Source organism: Rhopalosiphum padi, chromosome 3 (assembly GCF_020882245.1).
Source record: "Rhopalosiphum padi isolate XX-2018 chromosome 3, ASM2088224v1, whole genome shotgun sequence".
Taxonomy (NCBI): domain Eukaryota; kingdom Metazoa; phylum Arthropoda; class Insecta; order Hemiptera; family Aphididae; genus Rhopalosiphum; species Rhopalosiphum padi.
Window position 1 is genome coordinate 56,040,028 of NC_083599.1, and position 15,324 is coordinate 56,055,351.

Here is a 15,324-nt window from a genome sequence, read left to right on the forward strand (position 1 = left end):
TAGTACTTGGGATGTATCATCAGTAGACGATTTTATAAATCCCCTTAACGATTCTTCTTTATGGTATAACGTTTCTGTACGTTTTTTAACTCGTTCTGCAAGTGGTAGGAATGGATCTTTTAATAATTCTTCAGAAGAATTAATAATTATTTGTTGTGTGTATGCTGTAATGGTATTGAAAATATTATAATTTATTATGAAATTCATTATTATTAGTTCATAAACTTTGCACATTAAGATAAAGATAATATTATAGTAGCTATTTCTAATTGATAGTACTAACACTACTAACCTGCTATTTGTGTCATCCAAGCGGCATTATCATTCCCAATATTTTTTTTTATTAATTTTAAAACGTTTTTCAATAGACAATTCATATGTTCACTAGTCACCATTGTAACATGATTACTGAAATTAATATTGCATTAATCAATATGTCCGAATTATTCTATAATAATATGTTGAATTTAATATTAAATCTTTACAATCAATTTTAATATTTATCATAGGAATTATAAAAATTCCACTTGTATATTTCATTATCCGTATTGGAACTCTTATAAGTTAAATATATGCAAATTAGTTTAGAATACTGATGGTTTATGGACCATATATTATGCAATAATATTATAATGTATATACACATGTCACTAATCACTTTCTTATGTTGAGAAAAATTGTCATCGCTAAATTTCTATCTTTGTCCGAATTTTTTTCTGATTTTATCTATAGAACGGCGCAAGATATAGACAAAATAGGTACACTACGGCGTTTAAACAGATTATTTATTGAGCAATATCATTTTATATTAACGTACACGACATAATATAATATTTATTTTTTTAAATATTTATTGTACATATATAGTTAATATGTAATTATTAAATAAATTAATAAGCTTAAATTTAATATAAAAAAATGTCAAATAATGTTAAGTTTCATTTTTGGTATCTACCTTAAATTATTAATTTTGGCTTGTTTAATAAAATTTAAAAGTATATTCTTCACCAAATTAGTAGAACTACATTAATCTAACGAAATTGACATTGTCAGTATAAAATAAGAGTAAATAAAAAATATTATATTCATATTGTATATTATTAAGTATGGTAATTAAAAAATGTCTATAATTGCACTTTATCTAGACCAGATATTTCAAATAAAATAATTAATTAAATGTTGAACAGCTGTATATCACGGTAAAAACCATTTAATGTCTATGAACTGAAATTACTAATATTAAAAAAAAAAAAAAATTATCAGATAAAAATTTTAAAATTTTAAGTTAACATTTGTAAACAAATAAGATACAAATTTACGATTTGGAGCACATCACTATTAAATAAAAAATAAATTGTAAAGCCTTAATGCTTGTATAAATAACCCATTTAAGTGTATCAAATACAGTTTATTGATTTGAAATTCGTTACATTTAACTATTTAACATAATATGACTGATTTTGATTTAATTAATTATAGTTTTAACTAATACAATAGTTACCCTGTGGTCAAAGCAACATTATCTGGACCTTGTGCCCACCAATACGGTAAGTATGAACACAATAATGGTAAAATAACATCAATAATGTGTGGTGCATCTGCATATGTTTTTTCTGATTCAACAAACTGGTCAACTTCGTTTAATACAGTTTCTAAAGTAGGCATAGTACCTTCCATTCTAGACATTATATCTATAAAATAAAATTTTGTCGTTGATTATACAATATTATAATATTTGTTTAACATTGAAATGCAGTTTACCTTGAGCTTCTAATGAACTATCAGCAAATCGATTAAGAAGTGAATATTGATTGTGCTTATTCAGATGTGGTTCAAGGAAAGCCACAGGAAATGTTGAACTAAATGCACCTAAGCAACTACCAAACGCCGGACGATGTCTTTCCAACTGTACTTTTAAATATTTTCTAAATTACAATAATCTATTAGTAAGACATTTTTATTCTTCTAAATGTTCTTTTTACCTATCATGTGTTAAAGATGTATCTGTACCAAGAGTATATAGACTACTCAGCATTTTATAAGCTGCTACTTGAATTTCATTTACTATTTTAGACAAGATACATAGATAAATAAGTTGTATATAATAACACAAAAATTCATTGATATTTCTTACACAATAGCTCGTTTCCATATTCGTATGCAGCTAAATGATCAAAAAGCGATGATAAAACTGGTAAAATTACATCATTAACATAAAATAATGAAGTTGATGTTTTCAAATGAGTTCCTCGTAAATAGCAATAACGACTCTATAAATATTTCAATTAAATACCATAAAAATGTGTTTTAATAAAGAATCTATAATTAATTAATAACTATTGTATAATTATTATGCATACATCGTGCAAATTTTGAATTGTATGTTCCAAATCATCAGCAATGTTATGGAAAAAGGTAAGCATTGAAGTTCTAATAAACTCAGGACAGTTTTTCACGAGTGACCTATATGTATATAAAATATTATATTATAACGTACATTTTTTATTATTGGTAACAATATTAGAACTTACTTAGCATCAATAGCTTTAACAAGAACTTGTAGACATCGTACGGTTATACGTACATCAGCTCCGAAGGCCATTAACTTAGATCTCAAAAGATTTGCCAACTTACAAAATAAACTAAAATAAAACATAGTTATGAAATTATAAGATGTATAAAATATTTGTATATAAAAATTAATTTACCTAGCGACCATTTCTTTTTCCTTTAATGAAGCTGCGCCCAAAACACTTGAAGCCGTTGCGACCGTTATAAAGTAATTTCTATGAGTGCTAAAATATTTTTCAACTAGCGGCAGCACAACCTAAAATCGATACAATATGCTTTGTATATTTTGTAATGAAAATGAAATTCAGTCATACTTTGGAGAAAAATTTAATATCTCTCGTACAGATTTTGAAACTAGAACGCCTGCTAAATGTGCCTGAAGGTTTTAAGAGTTTCATGTTAATAGACGCTCTGTCAATGTAATGAATCAATTTTTCTAATAAACTGTAAGAAAATCGAAGTTCCCCTGTTGATGCAGCAGCTAATTGTTCAGCTTCTGAAGGTCCTCCATTACGATTTGGTCTAAAAATTAATGACCATACATAATTATATAATTTGATTTAATAATATAAGTAATAATTTAATCATGCTCCTACCTGTGTAACTTATAACCTTGGTACTGCAAGTACTTAAGGAACTCTTGTGATCGTTCTCGGTCTTTTTTCTTTTCTTTATCAGTTAGCAAATCATATGGAACCAATTGATTATGAATGCCTCCTCCTAAATTTAAAGTTATTTTATTATTTAGGATTATGTTAAAAAAATGATTGGAGATTTACCACACAACATAACTTCTTCTTTCTTCTTCTTAGCCCAAATATCATGGGAATTTTCTGCCAATCTTTCTGCCATATTTTGCATTTCTCTAGTGAGTGTAAGGTTAGTCATATCTATTGGATTTGGATGGTAGTCGAACGGTGTTACATTTTCCTAAAATATATATTATATCCATGAAATATTGTATTATTCACTATAACACATGATATGCATAAACTACACACATTAGACTTTGATTGACGTCGAACAGATCCTCTATTGTTCAATGGTGCATCGTTTTCTGAATGTTCAATACTCCATCCTATTGCAAGTAATGCTTTGAGGGATTCTCTTACAGGTTCTTTGTATAGTTCTTTTTCCTAATATGATCGATATAAGAATTAATTTACTTAACATTTATATAATTTTTATTTAAAATAAATTACTGAGGAAAAATACGATGGTTAAACATAACATTTATAAAGATCAAATTAAAATAATAGGGTAAAATGGCTTTATTGCCTTTATTATTATTTATTTTTAAATTAAAACAATAACTTAAACATACGTATTCACTCAACATCATGTACGGCTTAAGCCGGGGATGACTTTTATTGACATCATTAAATTGTTCTCCATAAACCCAACCATTTTCCAATTTACGATTTGCCCATGCATCATGATAATGTTCTGAGAATTTATGTACAATAGAGTTCAAGTCATTATCAAGAACAATGCTAAATAAAATAATCAACATTAAAATAATATGCTTATAACTTTAAATATCTAGTTAAAAAAATACCTATTCGTGTTGATTGGTTGTGGATTATAAGGTCCATCGGAAGGGCCTTGAATATTCTGTTTCGAACCGTACCATTCGTCATCATGATTTTTCGACAATGAATAATCTGGAGGCAAAGCACATCCAATTGCTGACAGGCAAGGTAATGCTTTTCCGAAAAGTTCTGGATCGTAATCCTACAAATTTTAATACCGTTAATACATCTTATGTGATCTTAATAAAAACAAACTATACCATTTTTGATAAAGAATCAAATATGTTACTGAATAACATCATGGTTAATTTTTTTTCTTCGTCACTAGAAGCTCCATAAATTCCTTGACCTCCTGTTGATCCATAGTATTTTGCACACCGATCGTAATGCAATGTTAACAACTATAATACATAATTTAATGGATAGGTTTTAAGATTTTAAGTAATGATTAATATATATATTTTTAAACAATAATTTAAAATCGATATTTGTTATTTAAATTTAAAAATACATACTCTAAGCGCTACAGTAGTATACTCTGATAAGTTTGAAACATCAACCGTAAGTTTTCTTAATAATTTTAATAACATGCTTGGTTGCATTTGGCTAAAAGTGATTACAATTTATATTTATGATACCATTTTTAAATTATTACCAAATATTTTTTCTTTTAATTACCTTGTTAATGCTACTAAAAAGTCTGAAACAGCTTCTCGCTGCCCTTTTGTTAACATTCTATTTTTAGATAATCTATACACAGTGTGTAACGTTGCATCTAACAAATTAGCATAATTATCGGACTCGCTATAGAATTTCGAATGACCAATGAGTAATGGTAATACTGAATTTCCAATATATCTATTCATTGCCAATGCCATGTCTGATTCAAGTCCGTCATTCTAAAAAATTAAACACAATTTAAAAAATAAAATTAAAGTTTCGTTTTAATTTGTTAAATAAATACTCTATCAAGCATTGTCGCTGTGCGTAAATCTGGTAAAAACGCTTCCTCAAGTAATGTGAAAAATAACTCTTGCATTTCGATGCCATACACTCGTTCTAAAAATAGAACAACACTTTGTTTGTGTCCCGGTATTAACCCTGAGGGCATATCACTCTTTGGTCGATCTTGACCAGCAGCTGGATTCTGTAATGTAAATCTAAGACTTAAAACACCATGTAAATCTTCAAGTGGAACTAATGATCGAAGAATTGCTCTTGCGCGTAAAGATTCATTTTTTCCCTTCAAAAAATAAAAACAAATAAATTAAAGCTTATTTGCATCTTATTACCTAAAAAATATTAATTCAATTGAAAAAATAGTGTTTATATTATTTTTATTACCATAAAATTAAAAAATAAAAATAAGTAAATATGATTATAATCTTATAGTATTGTTACACTCTTGTTTTTCTTCGCTCTTCTTTCTCAATATGTGGTTAACCACCCTTATCCACATAACTCTGTCCCCCCCCATCCCGCCTACACTATCTATTTCCATTTCATTCTGTATTCTTTTAATCCATGTCTACTTCGATGTTATTATATCCTCCCTAGTTCTTCCATACATTATGATGGGCCTAACAACTGCTTTATAAAATCTAACTTATAATCTTTGCAATGGCACCCTGCTGTCACTTAAAATATCTGACCCTTTTTTTTCCACTTAATTTATTCATAAATAATTCTATTTCTGAAGTCATCCTCAAAACCACCAAATTTTTATACCACCGATCTTAAGTATTTGAACTGAATAACCTCGCACATAACATAATCTCCCGTCTTCATCAAATGCCTTGCCACATAAATTTCTCAATAACTTCCTCTAAAATCATAAACAATTGTCTCTGTTTTATTCCTGATTTATAACTAATACTACTATTATTAAATAAAACGGCAGGTTCGTTTATCTTACCAGTGCAATTACTGAACTATCCGGTGCACATCGTCCTAGTAAATCAACAAGAGTACAGTAAAAGTTCAAAATGGCAGCTCCTGTATCAATGTAATCTTCATCGTCCTCGGATTCCGGGAGTGGATGATCTAGTTGAATATTTTCTTGGTTCCCCGATTCTTCTAAAAACTTTCTCCGTTCTGCTATTCTCTCGGACATCTATCACAAAAATAGTTAGTAAAATAAAATAATATACTTTTATAATCTTACACAAAAAATATAGTACTTTATTTGCATCAATTATTGCACGTAAAAGTCCTTCTCCTTCTCCTCTTAATGCAGGACCCAAACATTCAGGCCTTCGAATAAGCAACCGAATAACTAAATTTGCATTTTCCTCTACACTTTCACCTGTTAAAAATGGTCACAAAAATATTAAGCTGTATATTAAAGATAATTTATCATAACAAACCGTTAACCCAAACGCAGAATCGTAAAAAGTCTAAATATCTTTCTCCTTCCACTGGATCCCAGCCTAAATCGGGATATCCCTTCTCAATCAATTCAGAATTAGACTGTAAACCACACCGAGACAAATATATTGCGATTTTTTCCAAATAATGTTCTCTAAAAATATAATTAAAAATAAAAGTTAAAAATAGTTTGTAAATACAGTAAATTCCCGTTACAACGAATACCAATACAACGAAAAATCCGGTATAATGAAAGTCATAAAAGTCCCCTGCCGAAAAGCAGGGCTTATAAAGAGCTTATTCGAATTTTCGTTACAACGGAATTTCAGTTATAACGAAAAAAAATTCAGTCCCCTGGAGTTCGTTGTAACGGGATTTTACTATATTAATTATCAAAATATAATATAAAATTAATTGGTAAGAAAGTTTGTAGGAAATATAAATATTTTTATCTAACGTTTAATTAAAATATCAAAAAATAAAAAAATTTATTTTTATGAACATTTTTTTCAAACTAATTTTTTAAATATTAGTTTTATACATTTTTATTTTTATTAAATGGTCACATTTATTTATTAATTGTTTTCAAAAATTTATTGATTTCATGATTTTAACTATAAACTGAACTATTATTTTGTTTAAATTGTATACATTTAATGGACAATTTTAGATGATTAAAATATTACTATATTCCAATTATGGCTTAATTATAAATAATAATTAATAAATAATTCGTAAAATTTGATTAAAATAGTTATTTATAATAGTATCTTCATAAATAGTATTAATTTAGTAGAAAAAAGGAAAAATAATACAAATAATAATGTGTTGAAAAACATTTTACAGTTCATAAAAATCTCTTGTGGGAAATTGAACAACTTAATTAATTGATAAAAAAATCTATATGCTCAATTTTAATATTAAGTTTGTAAATACTAAATATACAACATATTATGAAATGCAATTTAAGTAAACGAAGAGTATACTAGGTGCCGATAGCCATACTTTAAGAAGTTTTAAATTTAACACATTTTAAAAATAGTTAAATATTTCTTCAAACCATAACTGCTTTTAACTAGTAAAGATTTTAAGCTGAAATCCACTAAGTTAAAGTCTTGTGCAAAATCCATTTAAATCAATTTTAAAATTATGAAGAATAAATCAAATCTATTTTCCCATTTTTTACATGGATTAACTTTTTTTTTTTTTGTTTTCTTTATTAATATATATACAATCTGTACACAAGGCACAATAAGAATATAGGCTATAATATTACAGGAGGAAAATCTTGAGTGAAGAAGCCACCCACTGATGACACTTCGTCAACATGGATTAACTAAATATTATTTAGATCACATTTTAAACCTATGTAAATATATAATTTAGTATGTAAATATTTGGTTGTTATGTGAAAATATAATATATTATATTTTTCTTGTTACAAGAATATATCTCAACAAATTATTGGATTTTTTCTCACGGGTCTTTTTCAATTGGTATATTTATTTATATTGTAATCATATGCACAGTCAGGATATTTGTTAGGGGCGCATAGTATACGCTGATTTCTAAGTATGTTTGAATATTTTTAGAAATTATATGACAATAAAAAATAATAAATAGTTTGTTTCAATGGCTATAAAAGTATAAAGTAATGCGAAGTGCTCATAGAAAATCCATTGAAATTTATAAATTCATTGACCTAACAATTGAGGAATTTGGAAAAAACTTTGGCGTGTACAGTTATCATAATTTACAATATAAGTAGTTCGTTGGTGATTATGTAAAATAAAATGCTTTCACTCATATACAATTTTTTTATGCATATTTTTCTTTCTTTTAATTTTTTTAGAAAAGCCAAATCGATGCAAGTACGTCCTATTGCAAGTTGCAACCCCCTCGCAGCGTCTATGATTTTATTCGTAAATACCTCAACGCTAATGCAAGTTCAGTATTTTCCATAAGCGATGAATAAGCAACATCAAGTGGTGTACTTCCTCTTAATGACGGTCTAGAAAGTAATATGTTACTATTTTCTAATAAAAATGAAAAATGATCAAACATGGCTTTTTGATTTTGCCTGGATGTGCGGCAAAAGTAACATAAGAACCGGCAACAAGCTACGACCATTTCATGTGATGTATCCTGTTGTACATAATATATTAAAACACATTTTTAGTTTTTATATGATAAGTTATCTTTTTGAAATAATTAAATTACTTTAAGCATACGTGATAAGTATATAATATTACCTTTTCTTTCGGAACGATTTCTCCATCTTGTCCCGTTACAGTAGTTCCACCTGGTTGTGATTGAGCTTGAGCTCTCCTTCCCAATGTATTCATCATGACAGCCATAACATTTTCGTGCATCCGAAGAACTCTTATTAAATCAGGATGTTGGAAAAACGTGTGATTATTTACCAGTTTCCTAAAAATTATGTATGTAAATAATTTAATAATATGTTAAATACTATTAATAATGTTCATTTACTATTATTATTACAATTATATATGGACTAATATTAATTATTTGAGGTATAACTACCAATTATAAGTAACACTCCATATAAGATTAAGTGAGATTATATAGATTAGGTTAGATCAAAGTAAATATAGCTTAAAGTATTAAGTAGGTAGCTAATTAGTTGAAGTACCTATAAGAAATACAAACACAAATTATGTTTTTGCTTCAATAAAATCAAAAATATCATAGATATAATATGTTCACTTGTTAGTTTTCGATGATATTTTAATTTTTAACCAAATTAAGAGTGTTAAAAATAAAATTTTTTAAAAATTATCATAAATCGTTTAAAAAAATACATATATATATTTTTAAAACTAACGAGAGAACGCAGATTGTTCTTTTATTTTCTTATATTAAACTTAACAAATCAAAATTGAAACTACTGAACGCAAATTTACTATGCTATGTAACAAATGAAAGATAACATATGCGGGCGTGTCATCCTCTTAACCTTTACTTGAATTGTTAAATGCATACTATAAATAGTCTTAAAATTAAGCCTATTTATTTTCCAGACAATAGGTTGATTTGGAAAAAACGCATTTCTTAAAATATTAATACTTACCACAATCGTTCTCGCATCAATTCTTCTTCTTCTTGTGACATTTGCACTGGCAACAAAGAACGGATTTGACTAAGTCCAACCCACATTTGAGCAACATCTTCTTTTGTTTTAAAATTAATTACATATGTTTTCTCTAATGCACGAATCAATTCTCCTACACTATCATACTGTCTTACCAATAAACTAAAAAAAATAAAATAAATTAATAAATGTTTTAGTTTAATTTTTTATTAAATTGCATAATGTATTGTATGACATGTATTATAATAAATAGGTTCTAAGAACTCATACCTAAACATTTCTCTAACTAATTTTGGTGTTTCGATTTGAGTTTCTTCAGCCCATGATACAATAGTGGTTATTAAAACTTTTCTAAATATTTCTGAAAAATGTTATATTGTTTTATTGTAATAATAAATGGTGATTTGATAGATTGTAATTCATTAATTAAATTGACAACATTTCCTTACATATATTTTAGTAACTATATTGTCAGTAATAAATAGTAACACTGGTAGCAAAATAACAACCAATATTAGTTAAAAAAAAATTCTATTCTATTTCAATATCAATATAAATATATATATTTCAACCATTAAGCATTGAGCTCAACTGAAAATTAATTAGTTTAATAAGAAGAAGTATCTAAGTTGTTTAAGACATATAGTTTTTACATTTTAAAACAACTGTTAAGAATAAAAATTATTTTAGTGCCTAATATTCTTATTAAGTTTATTGTAAAAACAATAGATAAGCATTATTTAATTAAAAAATTGATAAAATCTGTTTATATCTAAAAAACATCAATATTTAATTATAATATTCTAACTTATCTTAAAAAGATCTTGAATAAGTACGAAATAAAACATCAATAGAATGTTTTTACGAAAAATTATGAATCGTTTCAAATATTTTAAAGATTGATATTTGATTGATCTACAAGACAAGTATTATACGTCGTTTACGGTGTTTTATTTGTTATTATATTAGTTTGTATTTAATTTATTGATAATATTTTCAAGAATGAAAAATATACTTGAATTCAGCTAACCTTCTGGTATTTTTTTTTCGTGTTCATTAAGACCATTTTCATTTGCTTCATCTTTTACTGCGTTTATAAAGTTATAAAACTGTTTTATTTTACCTTCTTTGTTTATGTTATTCAGATCTGATTTCTACAAAGAATAAAATCATAATTTTTGTAAATATTTTTTTTACAATTATTAAATAGTAATTATTAAGCTAATAGCAATAAATAAAAATCCTCTGTTATCAAATATCACTAAAAAAATTTTTTTAATTAATTACAATACAAAAATTAATATTTTTGTATCAAATATGATTTTATTATAAGAAAAGTTGGTATTTTAAATTGTTAGTAAAATTACGTCATCTTCTGATTCTTGGAGAGCTACTAAGGATATTTGTTTCATGAGTTTCTCATTAAATTCGTTCATTCTTTCACGAAGTTCGTCGCCAATCAAACAATTTTCTTTATCATCACTATCCAAATTTTTAAAGCCTAATATTGCGTTCATCTGAAATGAAAAAAATAAACTTGATTTTATATGTGTTGCATAATATTTATTTTATTAGCATAACATAATGTAGCCATAAATTGGGCAATTTGTGCTTATTCGATTTAATAGACAAATACACAACTTGTTTAAATTAAATATTACTTTAGTAAAACGGAAATTACAATTATAACACTACTACAATGAAATATAATATAATATTTATTTGAAAGGTTTCGTGTTGTTTTTGATAAAAACTATAACCAATAATAAACATTTGGATTTATAATAGGTATAATAAATTAGCATAATATTATTGTTATTTTTCTTATATGTCAGAATAAATATAATATTATTATATAACATATAAATAGGTAATAAGTTAGTATATCTCTAAATAAGAAGGTAACGATAATGATATTTTTAATTTTATCTAAGGTCAGAAAAATATAATTTAAACTGAAAATGATTATTTAAATTGTTTGTGTTTAAATAAACTTATTAAGATTTTTTTTCAATACTTTTTGTATTGTATATTCATCATAGATATTGAACTAAAAAATTAACTAGTAAAAAATATAATGGGTTAAAAAATTTCGAAACTGTGATCTATCATAAATATTGTTGTAAATAAAAAACAAATAAACATAAAGTTGTATATTTATACTTGTTCTCGAGGTGGACATCGGAACTCTCTAGTTTTTTTCGCAGCAACAGCAGATGGTAAATCTGATTGTTTAATTTCATTATATCTTCTTAATTGATCCTTAATAATAAATTTAATAATTTTTTAATATCATATTTTTAAGTACTAAATAAACAATTGTCTCACTATCTGTATATCATTGACAAATTGATAGCTAAAAGAGATTATCGATTCAACCCTATGCCTGAGTTGAATATCACATAAATGATGTAATAAATAACACATTTGAAGTTTTGCACCCTCAGCCATTTTCATATGTAATAAACCTTTTCTATGTTCATCAGGACCATCTAAAACAACAATTACAAAAAAAATATTATAGAATTCTGCTATTGTTTTTTAAGCTTTTTACCTTTTTGAAATTCAGGATCCCACGTTTCAGGATTAATCATTATCAATAATTTTTCTACATCTTCGTCACGTAACATACCGACAAGCAAAAGACGATCCACTAATTTTAATAACGGTCTAATAACACATATAATAAATATTTAGTACATAAAAATAATTGTTTAATCATTCTTCTGAGCTTACAAAAACAAATTTTCATTAGATCCACCAATAGGATCTCTATTATGAACCTGATTAACTAATACGGCTTCTTCTAGAGCTGTCATTACATATTCTCTGACTACTTGTAATGGGAAATAAGGACTGTATAAGTTTCGAACATTATCAATAACGTCTCTAAAAATAAATAAAATAATTTAAAATACAACTATAAAAATAATAAATTGTAATTAAGTTTAGTTTTTACTTACGAAATTTCAGTCATTTTCATTTGAGGTCGAACTGATTCAGTTTGTAACGACCGTAAACTATGACCCATTTGTGGATCATCGTATAAAGCAGTTAGTTCATGTCCCAAAGGTATAATGTATTCGTTTTTGCAAACCTCCCTAAAATAATGAATTATAATCAATATGTTTTTTACATTAGTAATATAAAAATAATTACATTGTTGTTGCATGGGACTCTAAATGTAAAGCAATTAAGAGATCATAAAATCCTTGACGCAGTGGACCAGACATATACTCTGAACATATAGCATATAACAATTGTTTTTGATTTACGTGAGTACATAATATGTGAGCAGCTCGGTAGTTAGCTTGATAGCACACAGCCGCATATAAAGTCAATGTGTGAGCATGGAAACTAAAAAATTCGTTTAATTTTAAATTACAAAATATTAAATTTTATCTATGATAACAATTATTAATAACTTACGATAATAATTTCTCCATTTCAATCAACTCTAAAATATCTATACATCGATCTTCTTCGGGAATGTGTAATGCAATCATCGATACTGGGTCTTCACAAAGTATACTCCATCCTCTAATGTCAGATAATTTCAGAGTATGAATGTGTAAAGAATCATTTGGAACTCTAGCCCACTGATGTGGTCTTAAACATTGAACTTTTAATCTCGGTGGAAACTAAAATAGATATATTTAAAATTTATATAAATTATAAAATTTAACTAAATATATATGAATATTATACTAAGTAAATTATATTTATTTAAAAACTCAAAATACTTGAGGAAGAACATGACGTTCCGAATTTTGTAAAACAGCTGCAGATAATGGAAGCGTGGTAGAAGTTCTGCCCAATTCAATTTGTAATATCTCTTTGCTACTAGCTTCCACAAATATAGCGGGAAATAACTTAATATCTGGTTCCATCTAAGATATTATACATATATTAATTACAATTTACTTAAATTATTATTTAAAATTGATTTTACTTTAAATTTAAAACTTGTTTCTTTTCCTTCACATGTAAATGACATCACTCCAGTAGCTATATCAATAAAACAACCTATAGCCATTCCTTGAGATGCTCCCTTTCCCGACGAATCATTTGTTACTTCGTTGTATAATTCATCGGATCGAACCATGTAACAGCTTTGGCGATCAATACTATACGGAACAATAAACGTACTTATTAATTGAATATGATGGTTTAAAATAAATATTACCTTTCTAAAATTCTATTATGTTCATCGACAATTGTTACAGTACTTTTTCGAACATGATTTTGACTGAAATCTTTACAATGGAGGTGATATTGAGTAGTGACCCATCCTACGTAAACGTGTGTTGGATCTTGGCCGGGAAATATTCTTACGCCATAGTAATACTCGTTTATTAATTTTAAACATTCTAAATCAAATATTTCATTTCCCACAAATTCAATTCCTGCTGATGAAGGTGTAAATGACATTGCTTTTGGACCTCCTGGTCTATCAGGAATAGCTGGTGGAACCAATTTTAAGTCCATCTTTAAAATAATGAATTTGAATTTATTACTTATGTAAATACATATTAAATAACAAATTTTAACTCTTACTTGTGAAACTCTTATTTGAGGGGTTACTCTTTCATTTAATGTATTAGGTCTGTGAGCAGCATTACGTGATCTATCCACGTTTCTAGCTGGATCTGGTGTTTTTGCTCTTTTAGGATTATCTGAAGGCCCTTCTTTTTTTCTCGAAAAAAATCTAAGATAAATATATATTATACATTTTTATTAGTTTAAATGGGTAAAAGTCTAATTGATGAATAATAATCGGCTAAAATTAAATTTTTACCGAAATGGAGAACGCCCTCTTTTTTTCTTATCATCTTTGTTTATATCCTGACCATTACCATTTTGATGACTATATATGTTAAAATTCAATTCACTAGATGAACGATTCAACTTCCCGTCTATATTAGTCATTCAATTTTAAATAAATAATAAGTTAACACATTTTGTATACTAAGAATATAAATACCATTTTCGATTGTTAAGTCATCATGCCTAGATAATGACCCTTTTCGAGGGGGTCTTGGTGGTGGTGGTTGATTTTTTCCTCTTGGTGGTAAAGGCGTAGTATTTGGCATAATTTCGTCGTTTTCTGCAGGATCATCTGAATAACCTCGATGAAGACCTTTATATTAAAAATGTATAACAAACTTTATTAGTGAACTATTTCGAGTTAATATTTATATTGAAAACCTTTTATATCACTCATTGAAAATCCTGATTTCATTATTTGTTCAATATGAGCAGGGGTAGCGTGCTCAGATTGCGACAATAACCTGTGCTGTCTAATCCTTATTTCTTGCCATCTTCTTTGTTTTTCTTGTTCACTAAAAACAAATATATAGTTAACATAAAAATAGTATAATAAAGTAAAATAATTTTTTATGTCATGCATAACCACGTTATATAGGTTTATTTTTATCGTTGAATGCATACAATTCAATCTAACCTCCTACTTCAATACTAATTGTATTAAGAACATTTTTTGATAATAAAAGTTATTACATAAAAAAAACAATAACAACGTTTCAGTGGTAAGCGATATTTAAAAGGTTTTGATGCTTCCATTATTATTATTTATTAATAATTGATGACACTTTATAAAATTAAAACAATAAATTTAATGGACCTTAAAGTATTTTCCAAAAAAAAATATTGTTGTATAATACACAATACAAAATAGTGTTTGTAAATATTTCTACAATTTAAATAATAATAACATAA

General features: G+C 26.6%; 1 protein-coding gene across 1 annotated transcript in view; it reads right to left on the reverse strand.

Annotated features, from left to right (window-relative positions):
• LOC132924064 (ryanodine receptor) overlaps positions 1–15,324 on the reverse strand; it is a 53,568-nt gene that overhangs the window by 18,850 nt on the left and 19,394 nt on the right. Inside the window, 42 exon segments of the mRNA XM_060988143.1 lie at positions 7–164; positions 293–408; positions 1,502–1,691; positions 1,762–1,925; positions 1,983–2,064; positions 2,135–2,270; positions 2,361–2,463; positions 2,532–2,642; positions 2,709–2,827; positions 2,886–3,093; positions 3,168–3,291; positions 3,351–3,501; positions 3,573–3,707; positions 3,896–4,064; positions 4,130–4,305; positions 4,364–4,504; positions 4,619–4,709; positions 4,782–5,002; positions 5,068–5,346; positions 6,019–6,216; positions 6,284–6,408; positions 6,470–6,624; positions 8,401–8,615; positions 8,723–8,900; positions 9,565–9,747; positions 9,856–9,946; positions 10,616–10,739; positions 10,953–11,102; positions 11,749–11,847; positions 11,914–12,077; positions 12,140–12,255; positions 12,322–12,474; positions 12,549–12,686; positions 12,745–12,942; positions 13,015–13,226; positions 13,329–13,475; positions 13,538–13,712; positions 13,772–14,073; positions 14,143–14,293; positions 14,384–14,501; positions 14,570–14,725; positions 14,794–14,927. Coding sequence (XP_060844126.1) covers positions 7–164; positions 293–408; positions 1,502–1,691; positions 1,762–1,925; positions 1,983–2,064; positions 2,135–2,270; positions 2,361–2,463; positions 2,532–2,642; positions 2,709–2,827; positions 2,886–3,093; positions 3,168–3,291; positions 3,351–3,501; positions 3,573–3,707; positions 3,896–4,064; positions 4,130–4,305; positions 4,364–4,504; positions 4,619–4,709; positions 4,782–5,002; positions 5,068–5,346; positions 6,019–6,216; positions 6,284–6,408; positions 6,470–6,624; positions 8,401–8,615; positions 8,723–8,900; positions 9,565–9,747; positions 9,856–9,946; positions 10,616–10,739; positions 10,953–11,102; positions 11,749–11,847; positions 11,914–12,077; positions 12,140–12,255; positions 12,322–12,474; positions 12,549–12,686; positions 12,745–12,942; positions 13,015–13,226; positions 13,329–13,475; positions 13,538–13,712; positions 13,772–14,073; positions 14,143–14,293; positions 14,384–14,501; positions 14,570–14,725; positions 14,794–14,927 — 6,556 coding nt within the window.